General features: G+C 44.7%; 1 protein-coding gene across 1 annotated transcript in view; it reads left to right on the top strand.

Annotated features, from left to right (window-relative positions):
- SLC36A1 (solute carrier family 36 (proton/amino acid symporter), member 1) overlaps positions 1-11064 on the top strand; it is a 62459-nt gene that overhangs the window by 34445 nt on the left and 16950 nt on the right. The window contains exons 8-9 of the mRNA XM_006863896.1: positions 5116-5214; positions 10435-10601. Coding sequence (XP_006863958.1) covers positions 5116-5214; positions 10435-10601 — 266 coding nt within the window. The remainder of the gene's footprint in view (positions 1-5115; positions 5215-10434; positions 10602-11064) is intronic.

The raw sequence follows: 11064 nt of genomic DNA on the forward strand, positions 1-11064 counted from the left end.
AATAACCTCATATGCATGCGAAAGCTGGACAGTGAATAAGGAAGACCATAGAAGAATTGATGCTTTTGAGTTATGGTGTTGGAAGAGAATATTGAAAGATCCATGGGCTGCCAAAAGAACCAACAGATCTGTTTTGGAAGAAGTGCAGCCAGAGTGCTGCTTGGAGGCCAGGATGTTCAAACTTCATCACTCATACTTCAGAAATTGTCAGGAGGGAGCAGTCGTTGGAGAAGGGTATCATGTTTGGTAAGGTGGAGGGTCAGAAGAAAAGAGGAAGACCCCCCCGATGATATGGATTGGCCAAGTGGCAGCATCAATGGGCTCAAGCATGGCAACAATTGTGAGGTTGGCCCAGGATCGGGCAGTGTTTTGTTCTGTTGTGCATGGGGTCACTATGAGTCGGTGCAACTCAATGGCAGCTACAACAGCAACAACAATCTAAAGGGGTAATCTTAAATATGTTTTCTCAAAGAACCCAAGACATTCATGGAGGCTTATTATGAAGACATTTTAAGCAAATTGAAAACTGCATTGTTGAGAAAAAGGTCAGGAAATTTGAACCAAGGAATTTTTCCCGTCACGACAGGGCTGTGCACGTACTCATTCTTTGCAGGTAGTAAGTGTTGTCCTATAAGAATTCCATTGGGAAACCGTACCCCATCACCCTACAGCCCTAACCTTGTGCCTTCTGACTTCTTTTTCTTCCCCAAATAGAGAACTATTTAAAAGGAACACAATTTGAGTCCCTCCTGCATCATAAAATTGCTGTTTTGACATGGTGTAAATCAAAGAGTGCAGACTTCTTCAGGGAAGGTTTAAAAAGATGGAAACACACCCTTCAGAAGTGTGTAGACTTGGAGACAATGCTGAGAGACAATAACTTCATATTTTGATATTCTAATAATGGTTCATGTGATTTTATAGCAATACTTTTTAGTGGGCTTGCCAATGAGTATGCACTTTTAAATATGGTATATTTCCAAGTAGCTTTTTCCAAAAGCTGCTTACCTGTTTTCTGTGTACTCCCTCAACCAGCGTGTAAGAGTCTTGGTTTCCCAGCCCTGGCCACCGCTGGGTGTAGCGAGCGGTCTGTTTCATCCTGGTCACTCTGACAGGTGAGCAATACCTCATTCTCTTTACAGTGATCTAATTATCCACTGATGTGGTTTCCAGGAGAACAGTAGGTCATAAAAAGCAGAGACTTCCTGTCCTGAGGAAATGATGTAATGAATTTAGATTAACGTTGTACTCAACGGGCAGTCAGTGATTTTTCCTTATCCTGCAAAGTCTTGTGGGTGGCAGCTATTGACTGTCCTTCTGCAGAAGTATTTTTAAAACACAAAGTACACAGGTGTTCATGTGTCACTGCCTATGGGACTGTCGGAAGGCCTGTGAACCCACAAATGCCCATTCCACAGAGCTGCTTTCCCACCTCTGGCAAGTTAAGTCAAAGCATGGGTGAATAAAAGCATGATTTTTAACTAGAGCTGTGTCCATAACTTTGGCATTGCTCCAGAGGGCCTTTAAAGACAGTGATTGAACCTAACTATACACGTAAGCACGCACACACAGCCATGTTTGATAATAAACCACTGCAGGCAGTTGGAGACCTGGTGTGGCACTGTAGCTTAAGTACTAGACTGCTAACTGCAAGGTCAGCAGTTCAAACCCACCAGCCGCTCTTTGGAAACCTTATACAGGGTCATTCTATGAGTTGGAACCGACTCAGCTGCACAAAACAATGACCACAGGCAGTTAGGACTGTGGTGGTCATCATGATAAAGGCCTGCGATGGGAACTAGAGTTGCTGTCAAGCCTCAGCTCAGCAATAGTGGTCATCCAGAGTGATGTTGTACGTAGTACAGTTTGCACTCTCAGAAGAGACAACCCTGTCGGTCAGTACCGTTAGATCAACTCTGAGCCTGCTTCTGGGCTCAGTAAGAAGATGGGCAGTGATCCCAGAGTGCCCTGGTGCAACACAGGGGGAAGGGTGGGTCAGCTTACTATCTGCAGCCACTGCCAGCAGTGTTTTAATTTAGATATGGCGTAGAGTTAAAGATGCTCTCTGAGGGAGAGAAAATGATGTGGAGAGATGGAGCAGCTGTGGACTTTAGACCCAGAGAGGGAGAGAGGCTGTGTGCTGACGACTGGGGGGCAGGCTTGTAGTATATACCCTTCGGTTGGTTGATGATGCATGGAGGGGATTGTAACCATGGCAATGAAACGATATAGGATGAATGTAAAACTAATGTTCTCCCATGTAAACTATCACATAATTCACAATAAAACATTAAAAAGAAAAAAAAGATGCTCTCTGAATCGTTTTGTTAATGATGCTGTTGTAACTACTGCCCTGGTTTAGCGTGTTGACTTGTTTTTGTAAGCATTTCCCCCCACTGTCTGATGCTTTGAATTCCTTTTGAACCTAAGCCTGTGCGTGATTGATAACGTCCCTCCTCATGCCCATGCCATCATAGGGAAAGCACAAGGTCTTCCACCTCAGCAGTCTCTCCATGTCTTCATCACGTGGGATGATTCGTGGCACAGTGCTTTACCCTGAGGGGCTCTCTATAAATGTCACTGCAGCGCCTTAATTCTGAGATGCATCTTTTCACAGTCATGATGGTTCCAAAATTAGAGTGCATTTTGCAGTCCATATGTTCATTTAACAACATGTTCTCAAAAATGTGTTCTTTTAATTGATAGTGTTGTGGAAGTGAAGAAATAATATGTGGAGTCCTGGTGTGGCGATGTGGGTTAATGCACTGGACTGCAAAGTCCGTTTGAACTGCAATGTTGGTGGTCCAAGCTCTCCTGCTGCTACTCGGAAACCCTATGCAGGGTTGCTATGGGTCGGAACCAACTCAAGGGCACTTAACAACATTGAACTGAGAGTAATTATATTGCACATTACCCATTATTGTCAAGTCAATTCAACTCATAGTGACCCTATCAAATAGAATAGACCTGCCGCAAAGGATTTCCTAGGCTGTAGTTTTTATGTGAGTTGACCAACAGGCTTTTTCTCCCACAGAGTGGCTTCTTGTTATTGCTGTGACCCGAGAAATCGGTTCCAACTCCTTAAGACCCTGTGTGGGGTTTCTGAAGAGTGGCTGGTGGATTTGAACTGCCAAACTTGTCCAATGTTTATCCTACATCACCACACCAGAGCAGCTAGTGGGTTCTAAACAATGACCGTTCAGTTCTTGGCTGAGCACTCTACCCACTGTGTCACCAGAGAGCCTTTGTAATGTAATGTACGTTTATCTGTAAAGTAGTTTTTCTTTTTAGTTGGTTGGATTATTAATCAGTAGCAGTCATTAAGTATTGTTGTTGCTAAGTACTGTGGAGTCGGTTCCGACTCATAATGACCCTATATAGAGTTTCCATGGTTTGAACTACTGACCTTGAAGTTAGCAATCCAGTGCTTCCTTATCCTTAGAGCACCACACAAGGACTCTTCATTAAGTATGTTGCTATTAAGTGCCATCAAATTGGTTCCGATCCACAGTAACCCTGTATAGGGTTTCCAAGAAGCGGCTGGTGAGCTTGAACTGCCGACCTTGTGGTTCAAAACGAATTTGCAGTCCAGTGCATTAACCCACAGTGCCACACCAAGACTCAGTAAGTATACAGAATTCCGAATCCCTTCCATTGTTTTTTTTCATATGGATATCTCCAGACATGGTATGGTGCCCTCAGATAAGCACTCAACCTCAAAGTTGGTTTGAACCATAAGGTCAGCAGTTCAAACTCACCAGCCGCTTCTTGGAAACCTTATATAGGGTTGCGATTAGTCGGAACTGACTCAGCAGCATATAACAACAACAACACCATCCCCAGACATGAAGTCTGAAGTTCCTTGTCTTATGGTTCACATTGATCTGATGTCTAAACATGGTTAACAGTCATCCACTAACCAACAGAGCACATATTTTTAGGAGTCCACGAGTCATGCAAACTATTAAGTGCTCCCATACTAGCTGAAAGATTAGCAGTTCAAACCTACCAGGGGCATCTCAAATGGCAGGGCTAGTGACAGGTCACAGCCTTAAAAACCTTACGGGGCCCAGTTTTTCTTTGCACATGTGGGGTTGCCATGAGTTGGAATTGATTCAGTGACAACTAACACGAAGCTACTATTATGACTCAGATAATTACAGGACAGTCTCATGCCTCACTAACGTATGTTCCAATTCGTCTTCATTCCAGGAACTGCTCCAACCAATCTCTAAGCAAGGATCTAGAAGAACTCCTTTTGCATTATATATACGTAGCACCAACCCACTGTAATTGCGCATTTAAGTTGTTTTCAGTAACTTTATCATGTAGCTTTGTTTCCAGCAACCTTATCACATGTCTTTATTTAATTTTTTCATATTTGACTTTTTTCTACTTGGATTAAATTTCAGGAGGATGAGTAGAATAATGTGGCTACTTTTATACAAGCTCCAACACTTGAGGGTTGGTTTTTTTTACAGGGTCTCAAACTGATTCAGCCTGTTTCAGTCATGGCCAACAAGGTTACCCCGGGGTGGACCTGACATTTCAAATTGTGGGTGAACCAGAACACTAAGGAGATTGGGAAGAATGGAGGGCCCAAGCCCTGCTGGAAACATTATCTCCCTTTAGATAATAAAGACAGTGTGCATCTTGAATGGCTGAGTGCCCTTCTCAAAGATGGCAAGCTGGTTACGCAGCTTTGAATGGTGTCTCTCCCCACAGTGCTAGCAGGCCCAGTGTCCTGCATCAGGCTCCTGAAAGGGGCCACTACACCCCTTCTGAATATTCTATTCCAGGGGTGCAACACGTAATTTTCCCATTCTGGTTAGTGTTCCGGATAACCCCACTTGGAAAATTCAGATCTGTTCCAGTTTCACTTTGTCAGCCGTGACTGAACCTACTTGAACTGGTTCAATCACTATGAGGCTCTAAAAGCCAAAGCAAGTAGGATTTTCTCATCCTGAAAGGGAAAGAAAAGTACAGAGCTTCCATACCTTCAATTCATATATGTGAACTGTCACACTGTCTCCTTTCAAAGAATCTTGGACTTGGGGGTCAAATGTAGACTTTCTCTATAGCCTTTTATTTGGTTTTCTGTTTTCTGTCTTTCAGAGGATCCCAAACCCCAGTCGCCTCCCCTTGGTGGCCCCCTGGAATACTTACCCTCTGTTCTTCGGCACGGCCATTTTTGCATTTGAAGGCATCGGGATGGTAAGAGTTACACTGTGATTTCAGCCTGAGTTTCTCTGGTGCCCATGGCATTCTGGAGGTCTGCTTCAAAGGATGCTAAAGCATTGCTGTTAGAAAATTTCTCAGTCTTTATGGCCAGTTAGTGAACAACATTTCAGGGATTTCTGCCAATACTTTCAAATTCTAACTTTTGAAGATTCAGTATGTGATTTTTAAATGTTTACACTGAGAGCCCCTTCATTGCACACTTACCTCGTATGTGTGTAATAGGCAATAATACACGGCAATTAGGAATTCAGGGTCTTGAGTCAGACTGATGTGGGGTGAGTCCTGTCTCTGCCAGTCACTGTGTGACCTTGGGCAAGGACTTAACCTCTCTGAGTTTACGTTGCTTCTGAAGAGTGACTTTAATTATTAGTGATGGTTAGGATTCATTGAGATAATATGTGTAAAGTGCTTAACACAATCCTTTCCACATGTTAAGCATTAATTGAAGTTTTTATAATGTTATTGATTTTGTTATTAGATTAACATGTGAATAATTTCTCTGTCACGGGACACTGTTGTTGTTAGTGCTATCAAGTCGGTTCTGACTCATAGCAACCTTGTATTGGGTATCTGAGGAGTAGCTGGTGGGTTTGAGCTACCAATCTTTTCAGTCCAGTGTTGATCCTACAGTGCCACACCAGGAGTCCCACTGGGACACTGTTGCTGTTGTTAAATGTGGTCAAGTTGGTTCTGACTCAGAGTAATGCTGTATAGGGTTTCCAAGGAGCAGCTGGTGAGTTTGAACTGCTGACCTTGTGGTTCAAACCGACCTTGCTATCCAGTGCTTTATCCCGCAGTACCATACCAGGACTCTGATGGGACAATGGTGGTGGTGGTTGCATGCCGTGGAGTTGGTTCCGACTCATAGCAACCCTGTACAGAGTTTCTGAGGCTGTAAGTCTTTACGGGAGCAGAAAGCCTCATCTTTTTCCCATGGAACAGCTGGTAGTTTCGAACTGCTGACCTTGCGGTACGTAGCCCAAGTCGTAACCAATATGCTACCAATGGGACATTGCTGTTGTTGTTGTTAAGTTCGGTGGAGTCGGGTCCGACTCATAGTGACCCTGCACAGGGTTTCTGAGGCTATAAATCTTTACGGGAGCAGAACGCCTCATCTTTCTCCTACGGGACAGCTGGTAGTTTCGAACTGCCGACCTTGAGGTTAGCAGCCCGATTCGTTCGTAACCACTACACTACCAGAGCTCCTTAATGGAACATTAGTGCCGTGTATTTTCTAAGTGAAATGAACCACTTTTATTCCTGACTCAGCTTCCCCCATATCATTGTTGGTGACCTCACTTAATTTGATTTAATTTATATCTTCCATAATAAAGGTCCAGAATTCTTCACTCAGGAAAATTGATAGCTCGGCTAACCACTCAAACTCACAGCCGTCAAGTCAATTCCAACTTGTAGCTGCCCAACAGGCCGGAGCGGAACTGCTCCCCAGGGCTACCAAGGCTGTGAGTCTATCAGCGACTGACTAGTGCCGGTGGCAACCATGGAGGAGTGTGGGCCTGTGTCAGCCACGCCTCAGCACACAGCCTGATGCTTTCATTTGGTTCTCGTTTGAGTTCCCTGTCATCTTTTATACTTTCACAAAAATCTAGAAGCCAGAAACATCTGGAGGAGGGGTGCTGAAATGACTGAGGTATCACTCTGGTGGTACTGAAAGGATATGTTAAGGCGCTGGCACCAAGGTTAGGCTTTTTGAGGTCTTTAAGTAGCTCTGGTAGCATAGTGGTTACTCATCGGGCTGCTAACCTCAGGGTCATCAGTTCGAAACTACCAGCTGTTCCGCAGGAGAAAGATGAGGCTTTCTGCTCCCATAAAGATTTACAGCCTCGGAAACCATGTACAGGGTCGCTATGAGTCAGAACCTACTCCACGGCACATAACAACCACAACATTGAGAACAAATCATTGATGGTTCTGAGGACAATCAGCCTTTCTTCATGGTCTTCCTTAGGGCTTCCTTTACCCACTGTGGTAAAGTGAATTAGCTAATGTCTCTTGTAGCCATGGTTTGTATCTCCCACCAAACAATGTTTCTGCCCTACTGGGTCTGGCTAAGAGAAATCGGGAAACGATATTGATAGGACATGATCCAGCTGTGGATGTTAGAGTTCATTGTCATTGTAAAAACCTGGAACTCTAGCCTGGATATAAAATGAACCATCTCAGAAGCAGGAGAGGAATCTTACTGCCATCAAGGAGGAAGAGCCAGGAGGGAAGCATGTCATTTGAACCCTGAGATCCCAGTTCATTGAACATCCTTTACCCAGGGACAGAAAGCTTTGACAGAGATCAGCAGCAGCAGAACTCAAAACCAGGGCATGAGACAGAGCAGTGGACTTCCTAGCCCATGGAGCAAGTCAAGCTGAGCGACTTTGGACAGGAAGCTTGCTTGTAAAGGGAGGCACATTCAGGCACTTAAGTGGGGGAGCTAGGTTCACTTGCCCATGGGCCTAGAGCCGAGTGCCTTCAGGATGAGGCTTATGGTGGAGTGGTGTATCATGTGGGCATTTATCAGCAGCTGACTGAAACACTGTGCCCTGAACATTGCTGATCCTATATTGTAATCTGTTGTTAAGTGCCGTCGAGTTGGTTCCTACTCAGAGCGACCCTGTGTTGATGGAGCAACTCGTGAGCTTGAATTGCCGCCCTTGTGGTTCAAACTGACCTTGCAGTCCAGCACATTAACCCGCAGCTCCACACCAGGACTCCGTGTAACCTGTTGACTTCCCTAATGGACCCCATAACTATTAGTATGGTGTTTGAGTTCTGTGTGGCCACTACAATGGATTATTTTCTATGTTACAGAAAATAGGATTGTGAGAAGAATGGTTTTTGTACCTATGAAGTGTGTTTCGCCCTGATTCACACACACAAATGCCTTCTCTGCAGCTGGGGTGGGGTCCTGAATGGGTCCATATTTTAGCAGTGGAAAGTGATGTTTCAAGTCCTCAGGGACTAACAGAAGAGGTTGAGTAAGTATGGAAAGAGGTCAAGGACCCTGTGTTCTGAAGGACTGTTGTACTAAATCTACCAATTTTCTCTAACAACACTACGCAGTTGTTCTTTGTTTCATTTCATTAGCCAAGGCTTGGGTACAGAGTCATTATGTAAACATCATTATCTGTTCCTTTAAGACTTCTTTGTGCTTATGTTTTTACAATAGGAGGAAATATTGCTACTTGGACTCTTGGTTTAGACTAAAGGGTTTTCAGTGGGTCAGGGTAAGGTGCCCTGTGGGTGTTTCTGCTACTGCCTCAAGTCTGACAGGACACAGAGGACATGGCCTTCCTGCCCTCTGGCTCGTTCCACTCTTGATTTGGAGGAAATTGGTGGACAAGCATAGAAACTTCTAGTTTTTGTGGGTTAACTGTAGCTTGAGATTCTCGAACTGGTGCATGGAAGGGAAGGAGACATTGGGGGCAAATGGGAACAGGAGTGCTATGATGCCCCTCAAGTCTGGTTGTGTGCAAAGCTGTGACTGCCATAGACCCCCGACTCCTCCAAGGCTGCATACACTCAAGGAAAATGATGTAATGACAAGCTCGAAGGCAGTTGGTGGGGTAGACGTTGCCCTGAGTGGCTTTTCCTTGTCAGCTGTAGCAGAGCCCATTGGTAGCTCAGGTGATCATCCTTATGGTCACTCCTGCCATTTGCTTCGTTCCTAAATGAGCTCATCTTTATAGGGGATCTTTTCTTAGGGGAAGGAGCATTGGTGGCATGATGGGTCACACACACATTGGGCTGCTAAGTCTATGGTCAGCAGTTCAAACCCACCAGTGCCCTATGGGAAAAAGATGAACCTTTTGCTCCTATGAAGATTTACAGCCTGGGGATCCCTAGGGAGTAGTTCTGCTGTGCCCTGCAGGGTCTCTGTGAGTCAGACTCAACTTGATGGCAATGGGCAGGTTTCTTTGCTAGAAGCCCTGATAGCACATTGGTTAAAGCACTTGGCTGCTAACCAAAGGTCAGCGATTCAAACCTACCCACAATACCATGGAAGAAAGATGTGGCAGTCTGCTCCGATACAGATTCACTGCCTTGGAAACCCTGTGGGGCAGTTCTTCCCTGACTTACAGGGTCGCTGGAGTCAGAATTGACCCTCTGACAACAGTGTTGGTTTGGTTTGGGTTTTTCTTTTTTTGAGTGAGAATGAAAGAATGCTCTTTGATATGAGGCTACAGGGCTCAGTGGTTTGAAACAGGACCCTGGGGATCAGGGTTGGTTAGAGACCCGAGTCTGAGATGGATGACTGTTGAGTCATAATCTTTAACGTGTCTCTAACTCAGAGCTTGAATATGTTTCCTAGGAGTAGGGCCTGCCTCTACTGAGGGAAAGACATCATTTCTGGGAACTACAGTGGCACTTTTTCCTAATTTGCATGTATTTCTCATTCTTCGGATGGTGGTGGTGGTGGTGGTGATGTGCCATGGAGTAGGTGGAGTAGGGTGTCCGAGGCTGTAAATCTTTACTGGAGCACAAAGCTCATCTTTCTCCCACGGAACCACTGGTAGTTTCAAGCTGCTGACCTTGAGATTAGCAACCTGACTTGTAACCACTACTCTACTAGAGCTCCTTGAATAAATGGTTGTTATTGTTCTTAAGTGTTGAGTCAGTTCCAACTCAGAGCAACCCTGTACAAGGGTTTCCAAGGAGCAGCTGGTGGCTTTGAACTGCGGACCTTGTGATTAGCAGTCCAGTACTTATCCTACAGTGCCACACCAGGAGTCCTTGGAGAGCTATGATTTCAGTTGGTTACAAACCGACCTGTGCCACCGCAACATCCCATTCCCTCTCAGGCCAGGTGAGCATGGTAAAAGAGGGCCTACTGGTTGCCATGAGTCTGATTTATTGGAGTGAAGAGCACTCCCACCCGAGGGGTCCTATAGCAGAAGCACAGAGCACTGGCCTAGCCAGTTGCCCTGGCCCGAGGCTGCCCACTTTCATGTCTGAGCACTTCTGGGCTCAGACAGTGGGCTCTAGTACCTTCTCTGCCTCCCAAGAATATACATTCTAATGAAACCATTGTCACTTATTTGTTTATCGGTCCTAGTAAACGACAGATATGCTTTGAGAATCTGTGGGGATAAAGAAGTTACTTTTTTCTGAGGATGTTAATTTATGATTTGTTGGCCACTCATTTTTGCTTTTGTTCCTGTGCTTTCTCCTCTCTCGTAGGTTCTGCCCCTGGAAAACAAGATGAAGGATCCCCGAAAGTTCCCTCACATCCTGTATGGGGGGATGGCCATCATCACTGCCCTGTACATCAGCCTGGGATGTCTGGGGTACCTGCAGTTTGGAGCTCACATCCAAGGCAGCATAACCCTCAACCTGCCCAACTGTTGGTATGTGGGGGCAGGTGGAAGGTTACCTGGTGATTTTTAGAAAGTAACAAATCCTAATGTGGCTTCTTCTTCTTAGTTATTATTACACAGCAAGGCTACACCAACAATTCCACAGTGTTTACAAATACGATTCAGTGACGTTGATGACATTCTTCAAGGTGTGCCGCCATACTTCTTCCCATTTTCTGTTGTCAATTTTATCTCATACATAGACCCAATTCTTAGTCAGTCAGTCCCTTCACTCTTTTTTGTTTGTTTGTTTTTTAAATAATTTAAGGTTTTTATTGTGGATTGAGTGAAAGTTTACAGGGCACATCATCAGTTTCACATTCAACCATTCATATAACTTGTTTCATTACATTGATTATAATCCCCTCCATATACCATGAGTTTAAAGTATTTCTCTCTATCCACTTTAGCTTTTTAAAAAACACACCAACAAAAAAACCCACTCGGGCATATA

Source organism: Chrysochloris asiatica, unplaced genomic scaffold (genome assembly GCF_000296735.1).
Source record: "Chrysochloris asiatica unplaced genomic scaffold, ChrAsi1.0 scaffold00057, whole genome shotgun sequence".
Taxonomy (NCBI): domain Eukaryota; kingdom Metazoa; phylum Chordata; class Mammalia; order Afrosoricida; family Chrysochloridae; genus Chrysochloris; species Chrysochloris asiatica.